General features: G+C 43.0%; 1 protein-coding gene across 3 annotated transcripts; it reads left to right on the forward strand.

Moving 5' to 3' along the window:
* Positions 1-9,687: 9,687 nt before the first annotated feature.
* LOC104029913 (cytochrome P450 2H1) lies at positions 9,688-17,328 on the forward strand. 3 transcript variants are annotated; one of them, XM_009481429.1, is made up of 9 exons: positions 9,688-9,867; positions 11,299-11,461; positions 12,314-12,463; positions 14,238-14,407; positions 14,814-14,984; positions 15,416-15,557; positions 15,849-16,036; positions 16,514-16,655; positions 17,147-17,328. In XM_009481429.1, the coding sequence occupies exons 1-9, from the start codon at positions 9,688-9,690 to the stop codon at positions 17,326-17,328; spliced, it is 1,488 nt and encodes a 495-aa protein (XP_009479704.1). The 3 variants fall into 3 exon arrangements, with proteins under 3 accessions (XP_009479704.1, XP_009479705.1, XP_009479706.1); XM_009481430.1 differs by having other exon boundaries at positions 14,238-14,398; positions 14,808-14,984; XM_009481431.1 differs by lacking the exon at positions 14,814-14,984 and having other exon boundaries at positions 14,238-14,398.
* Positions 17,329-23,445: the final 6,117 nt, after the last annotated feature.

Here is a 23,445-nt window from a genome sequence, read left to right on the forward strand (position 1 = left end):
GGTTGCATAGGAAGAAGGCAGGGGTACATACCCAGATTTTTACTTTTTTTTAATTGACAATTTTCTTTGAAATGTCATATATTTCACACCTCTCAAGTGGGAAAAATAAATCATAGTTTCTGTTCTCCTCTTCCACTATTCCAAATGAGTTTAAACCAAAGGATAGGGGTCGTCTTTCATGTGTATGAGAGAGAATGCATTAGGCACCACCATTTCCAGAGGAGGTGATACGTGTGGAAGAAGATGATGGCTAAGAGGATGGGGTGAACCGCCTTTCACGCTTAAGGGAGGCAGGGAAGAATGCTGCAGCAGAAGAGTCTTTACATGGGCCTTGTTCACCCAGTCGTCCCACGCATGAAACCTGTAGTGGGGGAGGACTGGAGGAGCTTGCTACATGCTTTAGCTGTGGGATGGGGCAAGAGAATCAAGACGCGAATCTGGACAGCTGTCACAGAAGCAAATGGTCCCTGTGGGCTCTGACCCAATCACTGTCAAACATTAAATGAAACTCAAATACAATGATTAGCTTAGCAAATCTCACTTCAGCATGAAGTACACACATATTTTGCTTTACTCAAGTGAACTCTGTTTTGGGTTCATTGACAAGTTCATCTTTTATGTAACCTTCCAAGCCATTGCTGCTTGTGTCCTTCCAGGAAAGCACTGTCTGTTCATCTGCTACCCAGGTACTACTTGTGGGGCCATGCAAGTTCTTCCTCATGGGATGCAGGTCACGAAAGGTCAAGTTGTGTCAGTTCACCATTCACTGCCAGAGCATTTCATGGCTGGTTTCCACTGTGATGAGTGGAAAAGACGTCCCAGAAACTCCCCCTCGACCCTGCAAATTCTCCTTTTCCCTGTGTCACCATGCAGCTGGTGTAGGCCCTCACAGAGGGAATGACTTCAGATCTTTGGCCAAGGCAACTACTGGTCCTCCCTGTCTCTGTCGTTGTACCCCGCAGCCCCACTGCATACTCACCAGTTTGGCACTGACTTCTACAGAGAAAGGTCCCTCCACCCTGTCCTGGGCTCTCTGCACTTCTCTCTGTCTTGTAGTGTATTAAACACACTTCCCTCACTTTTTTCCATTTTCTGACACAGTCTTTCTTTCTAAAGTTATTCTACATTTCCTCAGTTACCATTTACAGTCGGGAAACATGATTTATACTTTTACTGCACTTCCTGTGTTTTGGCATGGTTAGGAGAAAAATCCCAACTGACAGACACTAATAGCTGTAAACTTGAAGTTAAAATGCTCCTGGTTTCTGGAATTTTCTCCATTAAAAAAATGAAGCCTCCCAAAAGGTGAGAAAACATGTAAATCCTTCTGTGGGAACTTGTCTGGAAGACTAGGCTGATGAGAAAATAGCCAATACTGTGCTCTCCTGCAGACATTGGTGTTGTATAGTGCTAGGGGTTTCTTGCGTGTTATTGAGGAAATTGCTATAGCCAGACTTTCTATACAATCAACAGGGACATGGTGTCACCACAGTGAAGAATCCTCCTCCACCACCATCCTCCTGCTAGAACAGTCCAGTGCTGGCTGTGCCACTGTGGTGGGATCACTTCTTAGGGCTGTTCTGTTTCTTTGATTTTTCTCCTTTAACTTCCCAAACCATTCTGCTACTTTTGTGCTTCTGTCTCTGGCAGGACTGAAAAGCATGGTGAAGACATGCATTATATCACTTGGCATTAGCATCAGTTACTTTTTTCTTCATGTTTTAAATGCATGATTTTTCCTGTTTTTCTTATCACTGTAGTTACTTGATATCACCAAGTGTAGCCAAAGGTTTTGTTACTTGATGATTGCTGAATTTTTCTTGAATTTTAAATTGTCAGTTGGGGTATTTTTCCACCATCATTTGTCTTTATGATATGCACTGTTTTCAGTACATATAAACTATCAGCAAGTTACATGTTTCCATTATTTTTTGTGATTATTATAAGCAACTTTTAAAAGTTGCTGAATGCCTCTATTTAAGGCCCTAGCCCGAGTTTCAGCAGGTCTATGTTCAGATCCTCTTTGTACTGCAGATTGCTGGCTCAGTCTTTGGAAAGGCAGGGAGGGTACTCTGCCCTGTGATGATGATGATGATGTCACAGTTGGGGACATTTGATAAAGTTGCCCCTTCACTTTATCTCCCAGGGCATGGACCTTTTGAATAATCTGCTGTACACCATGGTTGTTCTGCAGCTAGTTCAGGAGGAGCTCCACTGCCCATGCAGCCAGCTGGGAGCAGCAATCTCAGGAGCCCTACTAAGCTCAGCTGTTGTCTTTGCAATTTGGCAGCCTTCACTTCTGTGCCTCTCTTTACCATGTATAGCACTGGGACAGACTTTTCCCATTTCCTGACTTTTTTCTGCCTGGCATGAGGAAGGGTCTGTTTTTTCTTAATGCTGACAATAGTCTAGAGCTAAGCATCTTGGCTTTATTCAAAGACGATGGGTTATAGCAGCAACACAGTTATTTACTGTTGGTGGAGTCACAGTACATGTCACAGGAAGGCTGTTATCAATTTAATTTCCTTGCCCTTTTGGAGACAAAACAAGCAATTTGCTTTGTATTGCAAATGACTGATGAATTTCACTGGCTCCATCCTTTTCAGCTGAGTTACATTTTGGGTCCAGTGAGTTCATTCGGGACATGGTTTAGTCTAGTCTACCCTTGATTGGTTTAGTGTGGACTTGGTAGTGTAGGTTAATGGTTGGACTGGATGATCTTAAAGGTCTTTTCCAACCTAAACGATTCTATTCTATGATTCTATTCTATAAATATTTAACCGAGTTTTTTGAACCCGCTGGCCAAATGTAATTTCTGTCATCTGAAAGCTAATGGTGTGGTTTGTATGTTATCTCTGGTACTAGTGTAGCATGTTACCAATATGGGTGTTACACAAGCTGTTGGATGCTGATGTTATCACTGAACCTTAATGCATGCTGATCATGGCAGATCCTTTGTCAAATTGCTGCCAGAAATAAGGCAGACGTTGATATTGTGATTTTCTACAAGGCACTAAGGAAAGTCCTATCTGAAAGTAGTAAGAGTTTAGTGGCTGAGGTGTTGTTATTCACAGAAGAACAGGCAAGGTTTCCACAGGCTACTCTGCTAATCTGCTCAATGAAAATGTTCAGTGAAATGTCGCATTATAATATAAGGACATAAGTCTGAGGATGGATGTACTGAATCATGACAATAGTCAAGCCAGCCCAGAATGGGCTGTGGCTTAAAAATGAGTTCCCAAGGAACAGAATAAAAGCATGACAACCACAGAGGAAAACTCATAGAATCATAGAATGCCTTTGGTTGGAAGGGACCTTTAGAGGTCATCTAGCCCAACCCCCCTGCAGTGAGCAGGGACATCTTTAACTAGATCAGGTTGCTCAGAGCCCCATCCAACCTGACCTTGAATGTTGCCAGGGATGGGGCCTCCACTACCTCTCTGGGCAACCTGTTCCAGTGCTTCACCACCCTCATTGTAAAAAATGTCTTTCTAATGTCTAGTCTAAATCTATTCTTCTTTAGTTTAAATCCGTTATTCCTTGTCCTGTCACAACAGGCCTTGCTAAAAAGATTCTCCCCATCTTTCCTGTAGGCCCCCTTTAAGTACTGGAAGGTTGCAATAAGGTCTCCTCGCAGCCTTCTCTTCTCTAGGCTGAACAATCCCAACTTTCTCAGCCTGGCCTCATAGGAGAGGTGCTCCAGCCCTCGGATCATTTTGGTGTCCCTCTTCTGGACCCGCTCCAGCAGGTCCATGTCCTTCCTGTGCTGAGGGCCCCAGAGCTGGACGCAGTACTCCAGATGAGATCTTACCAGAGGAGAGTAGAGAGGCAGAATCACCTGCCTCGACCTGCTGGCCATGCTTCTTTTGATGCAGCCCAGGATACTGTTGGCTTTCGGGGCTGCAAGTGCACATTGCTGGCTCATGTCCAGCTTTTCGTCTACCAGTACCCCCAAGTCCTTCTCCGCAGGGCTGCTCTCAATCTCTTCATCCCCCAACCTGTACTGATACCAGGGGTTGCCCCGTCCCAGGTGCAGGACCTTGCACTTGGCCTTGTTGAACCTCATGAGGTTCACACAGGCCCACCTCTCCAGCTTGTCCAGGTCCCTCTGGATGACATCTCATCCTTCTGGCGTGTCAACTGCACCACTCAGCTTGGTGTCATCTGCAAACTTGCTGAGGGTGCACTCGATCCCACTGTCTATGTCATTGATGAAGATGTTAAATACCACCGGTCCCAGTACGGACCCCTGAGGGACCCCACTTGTCACCGGTCTCCATGTGGACATCGAGCCATTGACCACGACCCTCTGGATGCAACCATCCAACCAATTCCTTATCCATCAAACAGTCCACCCATCAAACCCATATCTCTCCAATTTAGAGAGAAGGATGTTGTGGGGGACTGTGTTGAACGCTTTACAGAAATCCAAGTAGATGACATCCATTGCTTTTCCCTTGTCCACCGATGCAGTCACTCCTTCATAGAAAGCCACTAGGTTGGTCAGGCAAGACTTGCCCTTGGTGAAGCCATGCTGGCTGTCTCGAATCACCTCCCTGTCCTCCATGTGCTTGAGCATAGCTTCTAGGAGGATCTGTTCCATGATCTTCCCAGGCACAGAGGTGAGGCTGACAGGTTGATAGTTCCCAGGGTCCTCCTTTCTTCCCTTTTTAAAAATGGGCACAACATTCCCCTTTTTCCAGTCACCAGGGACTTCACCGGACTGCCATGACTTTTCAAACATCATGGAGAGTGGCTTGGCAACTACATCAGCCAATTCCCTCAGGACTCTGGGATGCATCTCATCAGGTTCCCATAGACTTGTGTACATTGAGGTTCTTTCTTGTGTACGTTGAACTCTTTCCAACTGCTCCAGCTTCCAGTGATTCCTGAGCCATTGGTGGTATCTTTGTGTTTGAGCATCCTCAATGGATTTTTCTCCCATGAATTTGTCTGGTTACTTTTTGGACACATACGTCTTTCAAAATGGTGTTCCACAGCTCAAGGGCATGGTGTGTGAAGAATCACCTTCTTTTGCCTGTTTAAAACCTGCCAATTGCTATTTTAGTGCTCTATACAGGAAGAGAATATGAGCAGTCATTCCCTTCTTACCTTCTCCAAACCCTTCACAGTTTCACAGATGTCTGCAATATCCACTTCATTCATATCATTTCCAGCCCAGGGAAACCTAGTCCATTTAACCTTCTGATTTTAAGTCATCCTAAATGCCTTATTCTAAGGCTTTTCAAGATCTACTCCATCCTTTTGGAATCACAGCTTCACACAGAATTCCAGCTAAAGGTCCACCATAGGCTTGTATGGTGGTGTAAAGAGGTGCCCTTTTTGTTCTCTGTTCCTTTTTAAATAATGCCCTAATGTTTGGTTTGCTTTTTTGGGCATCCTACTTGGCATAGAGCCCCCTTAGTACCCAGCCTACAATGGAGTTAAAAATAATGAGTGAAAACTCGGACACAATCTCCTCTTCCATGACCTCAATCTGCCAAAAAGCAAAGGTTTTGGGACGTTCTCTAGGAGTGCTGGCGGATTTCTTGGCTTCAGTAGTTGTGCAGTTGTAGAGCCTCTTGCATTTGTCTGTCCAGGGGCTGCCCTCCATGGCAGCAAGAAGGAGGGCTGCTGCAACACACTCCTTTTGCACATCTTGTTTCTCCCAGCCACCTCCCAGCCTCCTCCTAGCAAAGAGAAAGGGTAGAAAGGCTTTGTCCTTGTAAAGATTAAAGAAAGGTGGGAAATTGGGCCAATCTGAAGAGATGCTAATGTTGCTGATAATTTTGCAGTTTGATCTACAGTCTTCATGAGATCAGGAAGACCTTTCCCCACCAAAACCTGTTGTAGTCAGCCAGTCTTCCCTGCCTATTTCTTTCCTCACGAAAGCATATCAAACATGTAGTTGTGTCTCAGGGGTGAGAAAAGATTCAAATGCTGGATGTCTTAAGGTGTATGTACAAGTATTATCTAGCATTTGCAAAGTGCTTGACTGGAGCAGATAGCCCAGGAGAGTTTTCAAAGAGGTTGGAGTTTGCACAGTTGGTGATTAGAATAGAATAGAACAGAATAGAATACAATATTTTCAGTTGGGAGGGACCTATAATGATCATCTAGTCCAACTGCCTGACCACTTCAGGGCTGACCAGAAGTTAAAGTATGTTATTAAGGGCATTGATGCTAGAAATATGATTGCATATCCTTGCCTCTTAACTTACTGTACGACATCCCACTGCCTGGGGCTCAAGGGTAAAGCTGTCCTTTTCAGAAGCTGGATCTGGTTTCAGTTTGTTTCTGGTATGTATGTAATTGTGTAAGAGTTACACTATGTAAAGCTGTTCTTAGACCCTTCAATACCCATCACACTCCTCAGTGCACAATTAGCCAGAAGCTATATATTCTGATGTTGTAATTGTTTATAGCCAGATAGCTTCCTTTGCTGGGCAATATTTCTGAACGTTGAACAATTATTGAAAATTCTTGCTTTTATTTGTTATCTGGAAGTCAGGGAATAGACACTGTCTAATAGCCTGCACTTAGATATATATATAAAAAATAATATATATATATATATATATAAGATATATAAGGATATATAAGAACAGGTCCATATTAAACACTTCCTTCCAGTGTCACACCACCTAAGGGGTCAGTATCATTTGGGTTATATATCTCAAAAGATGTAATGGGATGGGCTGAGAGTTGGCAGGTGGCAGAGCCTGTTTCACTGGCTTGGAGGAACTGAAATGGTCCCTGATGTGGTTGTTTGGGTAGGATCTGTCTCATCTGACATTAGTTGTCTGAAAGTCTGGATGAGCTCCCTCTCTAGTGCATGGAGAGAACTAGGCATTGCCAAAGGACACTGACACCCATTTCATGCTCAGCCACTATCGATAGGTGCTGGACAGAGGTGTCCAGGGGTGTCTGAGGCAAAGAGTGGGAGAGTGGTTAGAGTGTGACCAGAGCCTATGGGGTGATGGGGAAGGGCTCTTCTGTGGGGCAAGAGCTACCCAGGGAGCATAGAAATGGGGACTTCTCATCCCTGCTGGGGATCTGGGGCTGTAAAACACAAAGCTCCTCCACAACAGGGGGAAAAGAAAAGCCAAAAAAAAAAAAAAAAAAAAAAAAAAAAGAGGAAAAAAAAAAGCAAGCTGTTTCAAACAGAGCTGTCCAGGGAGATTTTGCTACAGAGCACCTCCATTTGACCCACTTTATTTTTCTCACCAGCATTATCCACTGCATTGTCTTTGAGAACCAGTTTCATAGACAGGAAATATCTGACCTTTGTTAATCAGAGATAGACATGAAAATAATAGCCTTTGGCACTGATTCTCACTCAGAATGACTTTAAGAGTAATTTCATGTCTCTCTTATTACACAAAGATTTCCTTCAGTGATAAAGCTAATTGTTTCTTTATTCCAGTAATGTTCCCATTTCCTTCCTTAAGCTGCAGTTGTTGCCAGCTTCCATTCTCTACACCCCATGTCCTCTTCCCTTGTTTATTTGTTTCCCTATTGGGCCTTCACTGGGTCTGAATTAACATTGCTTTGGGACTATTACTCTCAAAAGTCAAATCAGTAGCATTCATTAACCTTAATAACCAAGGAGTAATTCATGCTCTTGACACTTAAACAGTGTCAGAAAATAAGTATAATTTTGCACCTACTAAATTCCTTTTTCACACCTTGTACCTTCTTCACAGGTTTACTGCACTACAGGTTTCCTGAAACCTGAGCTATGCTATTTAGTAATTACATGTCTCATTTAGGAAAGGTGTACCTGTTATTCAGACTCCTTCCCACACCTACTTAGTTTTAAGAAGACATCATCCACCCAGCCCTGGCCAGCAGCAAGCCTGAGTGCCTGCTGATTGCGCAGCCCCTTTCACATCCCCTTGTACAGTTATGTTTCCTCCAAGCTTCCCTGACTTGCTCCATTTATCTCACTATAGCTACCATGTTCAAACGTGCTCCAAGAAAGGATCAGCATCTCCTTACATAAAGTCACATAAAAAGGAAATAAACAGCCTAAAGCCATGCCTTGTAGTTGAGGCTGAGTGGAAAGTGGGAGACTGGTGGGTTGTGCTGGTTTTGGTTTCTTCTTCATAGTAGCTAGTATGGGGCAATGTTTTGGATTTGTGACCAAAACTGTGTTGATAACACAAGGATGGTTTAGTTATTGCTGGACAGTGCTTACACAGAGTCAAGGCCTTTTCTGCTTCTCACCCCACCCCACCAGCGAGCAGGCTGGGGGTGCACAAGAAGTTGGGAGGGGATATGGCTGGGACAGCTGACCCACCTGACCAAAGGGATATTCCATATGGCATCATGCTCAGCATATAAAGTAGGGGGAAGAAGGAGGAAGGGGGGGACATCCAGAGTTACAGCGTTTTGCCTTCCCAAGTAGCCATTATGTGTGATGGAGCCCTGCTTTCCTGGAGATGGCTGAACAGCCGCCTGCTGATGGGAAGTAGGGAATGTATTACTTGTTTTGCTTTGCCTGCATGTGCGTCTTTCGCTTTACCTATTAAACCCACAACCCATGAGTTTTCTCACTTTCACTCTTCCGATTCTCTACCCCTTCCCACCACGAGGGAGTGAGTGAGTGGCTGTGTGGTGCTTAGTTGCCAGCTGGGGTTAAACCACAAGGGCAGGGGAGGCACATTAGACCCCAGGGGCTGTAGGAGTCTGAGTACAGTGTTTACAGTAGATTGCTAGCACTTTACAGACACTACATATGATGTACAGAAAGGATTTGACAACAGAGTCCTGGGATCAGCTCTTTGGTCTCGGGTGACTGAATCACTGTTCTGCTCTGCTTCTCTGCCAGAAAACACACACAGTTCTCACCCTGTTTGCAGGGTTTTGGATTGCTGTGGGGAGGAGGAGTGGCAAGAATAATATTTCATTTAAGATTTTACATTGTATTAAATACTCAGTATTAATTAAACCAATCATTGTGTTAAGCTCTGTTTAGGGTGCCTCTACCTTTCATGGATCTTCACACCTTCTATGGCTCTTCAGCTAGTTTCTAGAAACATCAGAAAGGCGTCTGCAGGTTGCTGCAGGGATTTGTGGTTTGGGGAGAAACTGTGACTATGCAAATGCTGTAGACAGTATGGTTTGTCTGGGTAAAACATCAGATTAGGATAAACAGTATACTCCTCAAAATCTGCATGTGTGACTTAGGTACAATTGCATAATTTCATTCCAGAAAAGGAGGTGAAACGCTTAAGAAGAACTTGGAATGATGCCCTTTTTCAACCACAACACCTCTCTCCACTGTGCTCAGATACTACAGGGTCTGGCAGATACCAATCTATGCATGAGGGCAAACAGCAAGAGTTTAAGCATATACCTAGCAGCTAGGCTCTAAATATCTCTGCATTTTGGATTTGTTTGACAGCATTAGAACCTGATTTCTTTAGTCCTACATGAATGATTACCCAAAGGAACACAAGCTGAAGATGGAAAAAATCAGTATGCAGACAAGAAGTTCATCCCTTGTTTTGTCATTCTTATCTTGAGCAGATTAATAAGTAATCTCATATCTCAGCAGGAACAGGGAGACACTATTGGCTAATTTCATCCATGTGCTTTGGTATCACAGCATATAAATAAGCATGGATTTACAGGTCCAACATCAGGCTCTTCTGACACTTGATTTCTCTTCCTCAGCCCACCATGGAGCTCCTGGGAATGACCACTATTTTCTTGCTGGTCTGCATCTCATGCCTTCTTCTCTTTGCCACATGGAGAAGCATATCGCAAAAAGAGAAGCAGCCTCCTGGTCCCATCACTCTCCCCATTGTTGGAAACATACTCCAGCTGAACCCATGGAACTTGCCGGAAAGCTTGAAGAAGGTAAGAGACTCTATCCTTTCCTATGTTGTCTCCATTGCATATAAAACAAATTCTGGTCCAGACTGTCTCAGCTTAATTCACAAACTTAATTTGCATTGACCAAATGTCAGACTCAAACGGAAACAAAAGGTTTCCCAGAAATACATGCTTCTGAAGCCTACATATTGCAATAATCTCTATATCTAAGTCTATATATTGCAAGTCTAAGTCTATATATTTGCAATAATCGTATTAATGATGACTCTTGTGCTGACCTCACGGCAGTACTGCAATTTGCTTTGGATTTGCAATCAAGGCACTGATGCTATTGCAATATTCACTATACTCCTCCCATGCCCAACTCCTCACCACGCTGACAACATAGCCTGGTCCTTTTTTGGGGAGGACCCTACTCCATTTTGCTGCTTCTGCTCGCTACCAGACAGGTAGGATCTCCTGGGAGCAGAAGTAGCAAGTGAAGGGGTTGAAACAAAAAAGCTTGAGGGTGAATTGTGCTGTCTGTTCCCTCCCCTGGCTAATGTCCCCAGCTGTCAAACAAAACCTGTGTGTTGCAAGGCCAGGGAGGGGATAGGTGGAGGGAGTTCAGCTGGAGTGCCTGTTCCTTAGAGGATTGTGAGGGGATGGTGGCAGATGGAAAGGAAGGGTGGGTGTCCCTGGGTTCTTCAGAGCAAAATTGTGGTGATGGCTGACATCACCGTGTGTATCGTCAGATGCACACATACCCACATGAGCTCCTTTTTGCCTTGGTGCTTCTGAACATTGAGAATCATGAGTACCCATAAGCATTCTGCTTTGTTTCAGAGCACTAGGTGATTCAGTTCCCACCATAAAAAAAACGGAACTATATCTAGTTTGCTCTTAAAAAGTGAGTATGAGAAGAAGTGTTACAGGTTGGACCAAGTAGCCCAAGAATCTTTCTGCAATTGTAGCCAAAAGCAGGTTCCTGGGAAGGAGTACGTGATTAGTGCAATGATGCAGTGACTCTCCAATGGTATACTCACCCAATTTCCAGAGATCTGTGGCCCAGGAGATTTTAGAGGCAACTGTGGTATGTTTGTGCTCAGAAACCCTTTAGGCGCTTGCTTCCATAAGTGTATATAATTGCTTTTTGAACCCATGTAAACTTATCCCCTGTGCCCTGTAAAAAGGCATTCCAGAATGTTTTGCCAGCCCTATGAAGAACTACTTTCTTTTCTGAGATTTGGACTTGACACCTCACCATTTCCTTTCATATCCCCTATTTCTTGCTCAATTCCATCTTCCCCTGGCCGTAATTCATAGTTGAAAGGTCTCTGCACTGCTGCTAATCAATGCCACATCTCAGCGATGCTGGAACAATGGCACATCACCCCTCAGACTCCTTCGCTACAAACTTCTTTTCACATGGTTAACATTCAGACACGTTGTTCTTTGTGTTCCTCTTTCCTACAGCTCAGCAAGAAGTATGGTCCTGTCTTCACGATATATTTAGGCCAACAAAAGATTGTGGTGCTGTATGGCTATGATGCTGTAAAAGAAGCTCTGATTGATCAGGCAGATGATTTCAGCGGAAGAGGCAATCTACCACTGCTTAAAAAATTCTTCCAAGACACAGGTACATCCCTGGTAATGTTAGCCTACAAAGCTGATGCTGTCAGTGCTTCAGAACAGCTGAGGGGGCAGTGGAGGAGGGAATGGTGGATTTCATTTATTACTTTCATGCATACAAAATAGCAATAAAAGACTAAAAACCCAACTAGATACTTGGACCCTTGAATAAACTGGACCCCTGGAGAATTGTTTAAGGTCCCAGGTTGGCTTCACCGAGTGCCTTTCTATTTTCAGCATGCTTCAAATTCTGGCTAAAATTTTGTTCATTAAATGTGCCTCTAAGGTCTTACGTTCATTCTCCCATTTCTGAAAATATTGACAATATACATACAGCTAAGGAACCAGCAAAAGGAAAGTCCACAGCACAACAAAGACAAGATAATATAGGCTGTCCCAGTAAGGGCCACATTCAAGATTAGGCCTTGAGTTATTCACCAGGGCAGTTCCTAGTATGGCATTTATCTGGGTAAATAATACCTATTCCGTGGTACTGTCAATAATAGTATGCTGTGTGAAGGTGCATAGCAGAACATTTGAGCACTTATGTCAGTGCAAAGGCCATGTGCTTGTGGCCAAGATCAGTTCAGTACCAGTGTTACCTTCTTATATAACATAGTTTTTCTTATTCTGGGAATAAACTCAGTTTCATTCAAAGTGCTGTGACAGATGGATCAGATTTGTCACCTCCAGAATTGCAGAGAAGTTAGGGTTTTGGGCATATAGCAATTGCAGTAAAACTCCACAGAGAACTGTCTTTGCATGTTGAGTACTTACTGTGTAGCTCCCATTCAGGGGGAAAAAAAAAAAAAAAACAACCTGTTTCCTCATGGAGGTCTATGTTTCCTTCCCGTGTCAGGCATTTTGACCAGCAATGGGGAGACCTGGAAGCAGCTCCGACGATTTGCACTCGCCACCCTGCGGGATTTTGGGATGGGGAAGAAGAGCATCAGGGAGCGAATCCAGGAGGAAGCTCATTTTCTGGTGGAGAGGATCAGGAACACACATGGTAGGACATGGACTTCATGGCTGCTGGGACACCCTGCGTATCTGCAATGAGACAATGAGGGGTATAGGGCTGCTTCACCAAATCTATGACCCAAGATGTGGCCACTGTTTCTGCTCCCTACTCCAACAGGCAAAGTTATCACTACTAGGCATGGGTCAGTCAAAGGCACTGTGACAGTATGGAGGGATAAATGTAGGAGGATGATGTTGGAAAGTATCCTTTAACCTGTTCTGCTTGAGGAACAAGACCAGAAGTGGCAAAGGGAATGGCCTGGCCCCAAAGCTGAGGGTTTGGTGGAATTCAGCCATGGAGACAGGGCGGGGCACTTCCAGGTAACCGAGCAACATGCACTTCCTTGCCTTGTCTCCTGCAGCTCTAAGTAAATGGATCTTGAAGAAGTGGGTGACCAAAGAACTTATTTACAGATATTCAGGTTTGGGTCCAGTACATCTGAACACTACCAATAGTATTGGTGGGGGCATGCAATGGGAATAGGGACTATAAGCTGCTTTTGAGGGCAGGGCAAAAGGTTTCAACCTATAAATGTGTTTTCTGGTAGTGTATAAGACAATGTTACTTCTAAGTACTTCCCCTGAGAGTGGCACAGTGTCAGCCTGGACCACAGGCTGCCTTTCCACAGCCAGCCTTCAATGTGTGCTTATTCTGCAAGGAGGAAAAAAGCAGATGGATCTAAAAGGATGCTGAAGCATCACTGTTTCCCATGAGCCACTAGAAAATTCAGTCTGGCTTCACAGCTAAATGTTCCAGCTACAAATCAGAGAAAACAGTCTCCCCTGCATTGCTCTTATCCTTTCACTAGCACAGTAATATGGTATTTCCTATGCCCTACTGCAAGCCTCCATCTCTGGCTCACCTTGTTACGGCATCTTTTACTGTGTATGAAAAGGCTTTGCAAGCAAGATATCTACAGCTGAAAAGTATAAGGCTGTTATTTACTCTTAATGCAGATACTAAATAGCTAGGACTAGTTACCTACGAGGCTTAGCGTTAATATACTCACCACCTCTGAGGAGACATCTCCTGAGCCATCAATGGCCAGGGAGTCATCAGGCAGGCAGAGAAGGGTTGGTGCCATTGGTCCTTGGAATAGGCTGATCCTCAATGCTGCCAAGTTGCCATTTTCTGACTCTTGTTTTTCTTTTAGGATTTTATACATTTTCATGCTGTTGTTTCTCTTCTTGAAACCTTGAGATGCACCCTATCACTATCTGCAATTATACCTTCCCTTTCTGTCTTGGGTCTAATCTTGCTTTTTTCTCACACCGTAGTTCTCTTCTTAGAAGCTTATGCAGCTGTGCTATCAAAACTAGACTTTGATCACGGGCATTTGAACCCCTAGGAGAGGGGTTTGCAGCTGAGATTACGCTAATAGAGTTCATAAACAGGGTGCAATAACCTAAAGACATGGCTCAGGCAAAGTCCTTATGGTTTCACTGGGTTTTGGTGGGAATCCTTAGGCCATTTCTAATAAACAGTCTATAAGGCAGACAGGCGTGTGTCAGCTGAAGAGGAACCAAGTCACTCAGCCAGTGTTCTGCTGAGAACAGTACAAAAGAGATACTTAAATGATGCAAACAGGGAAATCACTTCACTTCCAGTAGAGAAGAATAAATTGGATAAGCCCTTCACCATCTTTTTAGAAGACTGCAAAACTCTGCATCTCAAGAGGATGCAAAAGTTCCCTGTAGTGTCAGAGGAGGGGATGATGCCTGAAATACTAAAAGCAAGATACTGGCGGGGGGGTTTGTTGCAGAGCAACCCTTCGACCCTGGCAACTTCCTAGTCCACGCTGCTTCCAACATCATCTGCTCCATTATCTTTGGGGATCGGTTTGACTATGAGGACAAGAAATTTCTAATTTTAATTGAGTTGCTAGATGCAAACAACAAGCTCCAGAACTCTGTACAAACACAGGTGTGTACAATTTCATTTAACTAATACATTTGTTAATGATTATAATATGTTATTAATGAATGTTTATTCATGTTATTCATTTTTAATTGGAGTAGATTTTCCGAAATTTGGAGAAATTTTTTTGAAAGCAAAAAAGGCAGTTAAACAACCAATTCCTGTGTTGTTTCTTACCTTATGGAATTGCCATTGTACGTCCAAAGAAGGATATCATTGCAAAAGTTGCTCAAGTGAAGTCTAGCCTTGAATATAGTGAAACCATAAAGTAAAAGGCATTAAAATCCAGTTGAATAAGAAAGACCTACTGTTCCAAAACAGTTTAATTGCCCTACTTTCATAGTTACAGTTAGGGGAACATTTTATTGCACCCACATTAATCAGAATGTGCTTTTCCACCATTTTATTTTTACAGCTATACAATTTCTTCCCAACTGTCATGGAGTATTTACCTGGGCCTCATCAACAAATGATGAAAAATATTGAAAAAGTTAATCAATTTACTTTCGAAATCATAGCGAAACACCAGGAAACCCTGGATCCCACTTGTCCTCGAGATTTCATTGATGCTTTTCTTAACAAAATGGAACAGGTAATGTAAGAGAGATTGATTTATTGGATTGTAAGAATACTGCTTGAAACCCAGCTTCTTTTCAGTTTTGGCAGGGCACTGGGCTTTTGCAAATACAGAGGAACTTGCTTTTCTTGGCCCATCAACTTCATTCTATCCTCTCCATTTTCTTATCAAGGATTTTTAAGCACAGAATTAACAGCACTAGCCAAAGTTAGGAAAGCTGAAGACCAATCTGGTTGATATAATTCAATGCTCCTCCCATATTAAAAAATGTTCATAATATTATTTAGTAAAACTACTATAAATGCTGGTGTTCTGGAGAGTGAGTGTCGTATTTTTGAAAGGACATTAGATGTGTTTAAAAACATACATTATGGGTACAGGATCTTCCTTTTTAAACAAGCTGCTTAGCTTTGTCATTCAAGACATTCTACCAAATCTTCCTCCAGGAGAAAGGGAATGGTCACTCAGAATTCACCATTGAGACCTTGAGCAGAACCACGCTTGACTTGTTCCTTGCAGGAACAGGGACCACCGGCATCACACTGAGACATGGACTTCGGATTCTCCAGAAATACCCAGAGATAGTAGGTAATAGAAAAGGAAACAAATAATTGAAAACTTTTTAATAGGTCATGGGCTCAGTTTGGACAATTCCTGTCACTACCATATGTGGCAATGGTCCCCCAAATAAGGAAACATGTATTTGCAGTGTGGAAATGTCTATTAGTCTTAGTTCTACTCAGAGGAAAGAGATATTAGTACCAAGTACATTCATATATTCCTGGTGTGCTAAAAGCAAGTTTTGCTGTAAATATGGGGAGAAATTTAGGCAAACAGATGGGGGACTTGTCCATTCAACACTTACTTATTTCCTAACAGAGAAAATTCAAAAGGAGATTGACTGTGTGATTGGCCGAGACCGAAGCCCCTGCATGGCAGATCGGAGCCAGATGCCTTACACAGATGCTGTGGTCCATGAAATCCAGCGATTCATTGATTTCCTTCCACTTAATGTCCCACATGCTGTGATGAAAGACACCAAGTTCAGAGACTATTTTATCCCCAAGGTGTGTTCCACTCTACCTGAGAAAGGTCATAATCTCTTGAAAACAATTATGTGTTCTCTTCATTGTATTTTATTTTATTTTCAAAAACACTGAAATGTGATATAGAATTGGGATAATTTTTTTTGGAAGGGGATTCTGGAAGTTATTGAGTCCAACCCCTTGTATTTGAAAAAAAAAAAAAGACTTTTCATCCTCTGTGTGAAGAGAGAGATAGAGCTTTCTATTTTTTTCATGTAAATGTAAGCAAAGTTCTAATTTATTTGGAAGCAGTATTAAATACTCTCATCAGACTCAGCATTAAAATTCATTAAAAAACATCTTTGCCATACCAATGGCACACATTTTTATTCATTAAATGCTCATTTTAAACTGAATAAACTTTCACTACCCTTCTATTCAGCTCTGGGAATTTCTCAATGCCTCTTTGCTTTAGCATGTCTCCATTTTAACTTTCTTCTCCCTTCTTTGTTAATTCAGGACACTATGATACTCCCTGCGCTGACTTCTGTCCTACATGATAGCAAGGAATTTCCAAATCCAGAAAAATTTGACCCAGGACATTTCCTGAATGCAAATGGTACCTTTAAAAAGAGTGACTACTTCATGCCATTTTCTACAGGTAAGACCTCTTTCTATTTCAGATCCTAGACTATCCTCTCCTAGAACCTCTTTGAAGATTTTAATGGCTCCATCACCACAGTCTGTACAGTGATATCTGGTGATCTGCTAGAGTCACTTCTGGGCAGCTCTAACCCCTGTACTAGAGTTTCAGTGGACTTCCTTTTCTAGCAATCACAAAAGCTCCTCCAATGCACTCTGCAAGAAGAGATGTATGAAGTGGGACTCAGCCACGCAACTTCTCTCTCTCCAAACTTACCATCAAACAGCAGCAAAACATGAGAAACCGAAGCCTTCAAGCTGCCTTCACCCACTGAGCACTCTCATTGTTCTAGACACTTATGCCCCAGTTTAATTCATTTGCTTCCCCAAAATGCTGCAGTGCTGCCTGTCCATTCTGAGATGTCTGAACTTTCATGGAACAGTGGCTAAAATAAGTTACCAGCAAGATACTCCACTGTCACCTCACTTTTAATTATTTTTTGCTTGCAGGAAAACGCATCTGTGTAGGAGAAGGTCTGGCACGGATGGAGATATTCATATTTTTAACAGCCATCCTGCAGAACTTTACTTTGAAACCTGTTGTGGATCACAAGGACATTGACATTTCCCCATTAGTCAGTACTCTGGCAAACATGCCCCGACCTTATGAGGTCTCTTTTCTTCCACGTTAGCCAAGTGAAGACAGTTGCCAGCTCCCAAACTCATGAGAGCTGTGGTTGAATGACAGTCATTTCCCAACCTGTTGAGACTGAAACACATTATTTGCTAGCTACTTTATGGAGAGAAACACACTTAGAAAAGAAAATTATATGGTGCTTTTATAATCACCACAGCCAGCTCTAAACAGAGTGTCCTGGTTTCGGCTGGGATAGAGTTAATTTTCTTCCTAGCAGCAGGCATAGTGCTGTGTTTTGGATTTAGTAGGAGAAGAATGTTGATAACATGCTGATGTTTTTAGTTGTTGCTGAGTACTGCTTATGCTAGTCAAGGACTTTTTCAGCTTCCCGTGTTCTGCCAGGCGCACAAGAAACTGGGAGGGGGCACAGCCAGAATAGTTGATCCAAACTGACCAAAGGGCTATTCCATACCATATGACGTCATGCTCAGTATATAAACTGGGGGGGGGGTTGGCCGGGGAGCAGCTATCGCTGCTCGGGAACTGTCTGGGTATCGGTCGTCGGGTGGTGAGCAATTGCATTGTGCATCACTTGCTTCGTGTATCATTATTATTATTATCATTATTATACTGTTACTATTAGCATTACTATTTTACTTTATTTCAATTATTAAACTGTTCTTATCTCAGCCCAGGAGTGTTTCTCACTCTTACTCCTCCAATTCTCTCCCCCATCCCATCGGGGTAGGGGGAGTGAGCGAGCGGCTGCGTGGTGCTTAGTTGCTGGCTGGGGCTAAACCACGACACAGAGATAGAGTAGGCAATTGCATAGGCAAGGAGACAGCTCCCTGTGCAAAATTATACAGGCTCTCCTCTGCACCTACTTCACCTAGCTCAGGTTCCTATCTGGCTCCTGACATCCTGACATGTCAGGGTGTGTGGACTATTGCTCTGAGAGCCCTGCTGCTGCTGTCCCTATCGCTTGATCTTCTCAGCACAGCAGGAAAAGATGCTTGTACTCCAGGGTTTCCACAGACTCTGCTTGAGGTACCTCTCCTCTGTATTTTCAGTTTGTTTGTGACCTATTTGTAAAAGTAAGTGTAAAACAGTGGGTTTTTTCTGTTAGAAGATGATAATCTACTGTATTCTTGCCCCAGTACATATTGTCTCCCATGGTGGGGATGGAGCTTATCTATGACTGGACAGATGGGTCCTCTCCTGTGTGATTATAATGAAGGTTTGTGAAATTACAATTTATATTGCAAAATAAAGAAGTAATACACTGAATTGTTGTTTTGCTGAGATCCCAGAAGAACATCTTTTAGTGAAAAACCTGCCTCCACAAAGCTTATACTCCCAAATGTCTTCCAAGTCTTGTACATATCTGACTGTTTCATTTCACTCATGTATATGAAATGTATTACGGCTTGAAGAGTGAGCTGACCAATGACCTATAGAACTTCCATTCTCAGTAACAATGTGGGATAAGGCTGGATGGACGCTATGAGACCTACCAGAACCCCAATTGTGGTTACAGTTTTGTCCATTGTGGCAAAAGAGGACAAATTAAATAACACTGGGATTACCCCAGTGCCATTTGCCAGATGAATGGCAGCTTGCATCTTCCCATTATTTCATGAAGTGTGTAAAGATCACTACAGCAATGTTACAATCAGGAAAAAAAAAGATAAAAAGTGTTCACATGAGTTGCCAAGCATACATGTACAGACGTAGGACTGGCGTTTCCTAACTTGATCACATTCCCTGCAATGTGTAATTTATAGCGATTACAGTGAATACAGAGAGCCGAATCCATGCTATGTGGAAAAAAGACAGCAACTGTAATATTACCACAACAGCATTAATTGTTTATGTGAAACAGGCATAACTTCTCTCCTTTCAAAGTAATAAGCTAAATAGACCATGAGTTGGTAGCATGGCATTGCAAAGGCAAGTCACAAACATCACAGAATCATGGAAATATGAATGAAAGAAAGATATATGAAAATACCATCTAGTTTATCAACATATACCAGAGGATCGACTATTACAAGTCTTCTCACCAGATAAAAGGAAGAAAGCACTCCATATATCCTCTTCAGCTGTGCCATGACTAAAACAGGCAAAGCAAATGGCCCAGGGGCAGCTTCCCTGTTCCAGACATCTTCCTCCATGCTGAAGAGACAAGGAGGCAGCCAACGCAAATCAGCAAGAAAGCAGACTTAGCTCCCAGAGACTCCACCATGATACGCAGTGGGGCTTTGAGATTAGAGGAGGGCTAAAGCTGTGTCCTGGAAGCCTCATTTTGTGTTGCCTGTGATACAAAAAGCAGTGCAATGGTAACCAATAACTGTTCATAACTCCTCTGGGTTAACTCGCTTGAGCACCAAGTAGTATTACCACATCCTGGGGGTGCTCACACACTGGAAGAAATAACTAGCTCTGAGAGCCATGCAGGCTAATCTGAACTCTCTTCATGGGGTAAAATGTGGCCTCTTTTATAGGAAACAGCATATGTTAACCACTGGAGATAGAATAAAATGATTGTACATGCTGTAGGTTAGAAGCATGAGTAACCAGTTAAGCTTTAGCAAGGCTTTAGGTTGCACAGTCCAGGGAACATTAGTCATAAGAAACTTCAGAAGGCAAAAATGAACTGGTCTTCACATTGGCTTTTGTCCTTCAGATGAAATTTGGCCTCTGTACTTAAGTGTCCCGGTTTTGGCTGGAATAGAGTTAATTTTCTTCCTAGTAGCTGGCATAGTGCTGTGTTTTGCATTTAGTAGGAGAATGTTGATAACACACTGATGTTTTAGTTGTTGCTAAGTACTGCTTATGCTAGTCAAGGACTTTTCAGTTTCCCATGCTCTGCCAGGTGCACAAAAAACTGGGAGGGGGGGCACAGCCAGGACAGTCGATCCCAAACTGCCCAAAGGGCTATTCCATACCATGTGACATCATGCTCAGTATAGAAGCTGGGGGGGGGGGGTTGGCCGGGGAGCAGCGATCGCTGCTCGGGAACTGTCTGGGTATTGGTCGATGGGTGGTGAGCAATTGCATTGTGCATCACTTCCTTTCCATATTATTATCATTATCATTATCGTTATTATTGTATATTATTATCATTATTATAGTGTTATTATTATCATTACTATTTTACTTTATTTCAATTATTAAACTGTTCTTATCTCAACCCAGGAGTGTTTCTCACTCTTACTCCTCTGAGTCTCTCCCCCATCCCATCGGGGTAGGGGGAGTGAGCGAGCGGTTGTGTCGTGCTTAGTTGCTGGCTGGAGCTAAACCACAACATTAGGTAAGGTAGATAAGATTTCCTGCCATAATTCCCAGGTTAAATGCCTTTTAGCATCTTTCAAAGAAACCTTTACCTTTAAATTTGAACAGCTATTCACTCTTCTTACCTTGATTCCCATTTTCATTTTATATTATATTTCAAACTGCGAAGAGTTCATACTGGTTTATTGCATGGATTTCCTCAATCATGTCTGTATTGCATTGCTCTCTTTATTCCCTATACAGTGCCTTTAAGTAAAATTCTTTAACTTGCTATTATGTCAGAGAGATGCCTGGTTTCTTTATGGCAACTTGCCTGAACTTCCTTTGTTGCTACTTCAACTCTTTGGAAATGAGGGAGAGAGAGGGAGGGCAATGGCACCTAGTGAAAAGTAGTCCTGGCTATCTGAGGACATACTGGTCCCACTGGGATGACATACCCAGTTACTAGGATGGAAAGCTGTCTGAGGATGTCACCACAGCCATCTGCTCTCCAGGTCATAACCCAGACCTTACGAGGTTGCAACAGCTGTCGTCTACAACAGCAAGACACTAGGACTATTTAATGCCAGTGAGCCAAAGGTCTCTCCAGATTCTGCCAGGCTTTGCTCCTATACTAAATGAAACATCAGCTCTTCCCACTTCTCACTTCTCAGTTACATCCTCCCCAAAGAACACATCTACCTAGGAAGAATCTTGCAGAAAAGTACCTGTTCCTCTGGAGAACTTTTGGGAGAGTGGCGTAAGTCCTTTTCCACTGAGCTCTACACCTTCATCAATCAGCCAGGGCTTATTTCACAACACAGGGTCCATACAACAGCCCTGCACATACGGAGCCCAAACATATTGTGAACATACTTCTTACTGAGCTGAAACAATTTACCAAAAAAGAACACAGCTTTTAAGTTACATCCACTTGCCTCAGGCAAATTATTCTTCAGCTGCAGCATGTTTCCTATGAGGGGCAAAGGAAATGGCCCAGGAGGCAGCTTCCCTGTTTGAGACTTCTTCCTCCACACTGAACAGACGAGGAGGCAGATAATGCAAATCAGCAAGAAAACCATTGTGGCTCCCAGGGGTTCCATTGTAACGTGGAACAGGGATGCGGGATCAGGAAGGGCTGAAGCTGCATCCTGGAAGGCTCACTTTATGAAGCCTACAGTAAAAACAACAGTGCAAAGGTAATCAATAGCTGCTCATTTCCTCTGGGTTAAACGTACTGGTTAGAAAAAAATCACTTGCTGCCAACAAACTTGGATGAACTGCTTTAATTTTTAAGTCTTTGTGACATTTTTTAAGGTCAACCTTGTTCTACTGTAATATCAGAAAGCAGGGCCAAACATATAATCGTTAACAAACCCTGTCACACTTTTATAGCATGCTTGCCTTCTGCCTATTACTATTGCTTATATGTTTGTCCTCTGATGGCATGCTGCAAATACAACAATGTATTTATCTTCAGGCCATTATATACACTTGTGATTACCATCCCATTGGGTATCTTTTAACATTTCTATTGAACACAGAGTTTCAGGTTAAAAAGTATACTCCATTCTAGAAAAGTTGTTTTTCAGCTGTTGGACATGTTGCAGTTTCCACTAATGATTTAAGAGCCCAATCTGAAGACTGTGGACATCTCCAGAAAGTACTGCTCTGAAAGTTGGATGACTTCAGAGTAACCTGTTAGAGCAGCCAAGCAGAACTGCATCAAAGTGCTGGGGGAAAAAAAAATCCTCCTGTGGAACTGAACTCTTCTGTTTCTGCTTAAAGAGCTGTATTTGCTAGGCTGATTTTCACTGCCTGGTTTGCAGTTGCAGGCCAAGTCCTCAAGAACTGCTTCAGCTCTGAAGCAGTTGCATCGACCGCTTTGATGAGATACTCTGCCCCTTGACTCTCATCTGTCAGCCCTCCCTTTCCTGTTTTCTCTTCCATGTTCTTCCCTTCAAGCGCCTGCTACTTTCTTATTATCTTTTCCACCGGAAATGCTGCAGAAGAGAAGAGATAGAAATTCAGTCTCCATCTATACCTCTGTACTTCCTCTGGAACTTCTCACGGACTCTCCAGGCAAAATGTTTGAGCAGCAACCAAGTTGTGCCTCTGCTTTTGGACTATACATTGCCGCAGTACAATGCTGTTCACACACACCTAGCTATGTCTCTTCTGTGGTGCTACTCTTCAAGGACCTGCCATCCTTGCCTTGATTTGGATTCTACCAGTCACACAGAGGGCCCTCAGGCAGAGAGGGGAATAGTTACTCAGAGACAGAACTGGGAACACAGCTGTCAGCTCTTGGCCTAATTGGGATGCCACTGTCAAACAGCCCTTCAGCCAGCCAGGTGGTCAGTCTCTAAAATTTCCTCCCAATAAAAAGTCACTTGTGGGACAAGCTCCTCTTCCCATTTCTGCTTCCTGGAGGTGGGATACTCAAGAGTTTGTGAAGAAATTTGCTATTTCTTAGCTCTCTCACTTGAAAACATTAAGCGCTTGCTGGCAGTGCATGGCTAAATGGATTGCCATCTTCAGAGTTCCTGGAGGTTTTAATCTTTGTATTTTTAAAATAGGATTGTATATTCTATACGTAGAAAAGCAACTTTTTCAACAGAAGCAAGATTTGGCCCTTACTTTGCCTTTACTGCTTTATCGTGTGGAAGTTTTTCCTGCTGACACACCGCCCTCCTGTGGCCCTCCTGCAATCCTGTCAAGGAAACACCATGAGCAGAGAAATGCCATACTATTTTTATTTGAAATTTTCTATGCCCCAATCATGCAGATTCCTAGACCTTCCAGCAGCATGCTGGGTTGCATGTGGTGAGTGGACCTCGTCATCAAAGCAACTATCAAATGCACCTGTGATTAAAACAAGACGTGGCTAAGCCAGCAG

Source organism: Pelecanus crispus, chromosome 10, assembly GCF_030463565.1.
Source record: "Pelecanus crispus isolate bPelCri1 chromosome 10, bPelCri1.pri, whole genome shotgun sequence".
Lineage (NCBI taxonomy): Eukaryota > Metazoa > Chordata > Aves > Pelecaniformes > Pelecanidae > Pelecanus > Pelecanus crispus.

Excerpts from the sequence above, each read along its gene's own strand:
- LOC104029913 (XM_009481429.1), top strand. The coding sequence starts at position 9,688 with ATGGAGCTCCTGGGAATGACCACTATTTTCTTGCTGGTCTGCATCTCA. Across the intron at positions 12,464-14,237 it reads GAGGATCAGGAACACACATG|AGCAACCCTTCGACCCTGGC; the intron begins GTAGGACATGGA and ends GGTTTGTTGCAG. Across the intron at positions 15,558-15,848 it reads GAAATACCCAGAGATAGTAG|AGAAAATTCAAAAGGAGATT; the intron begins GTAATAGAAAAG and ends ATTTCCTAACAG.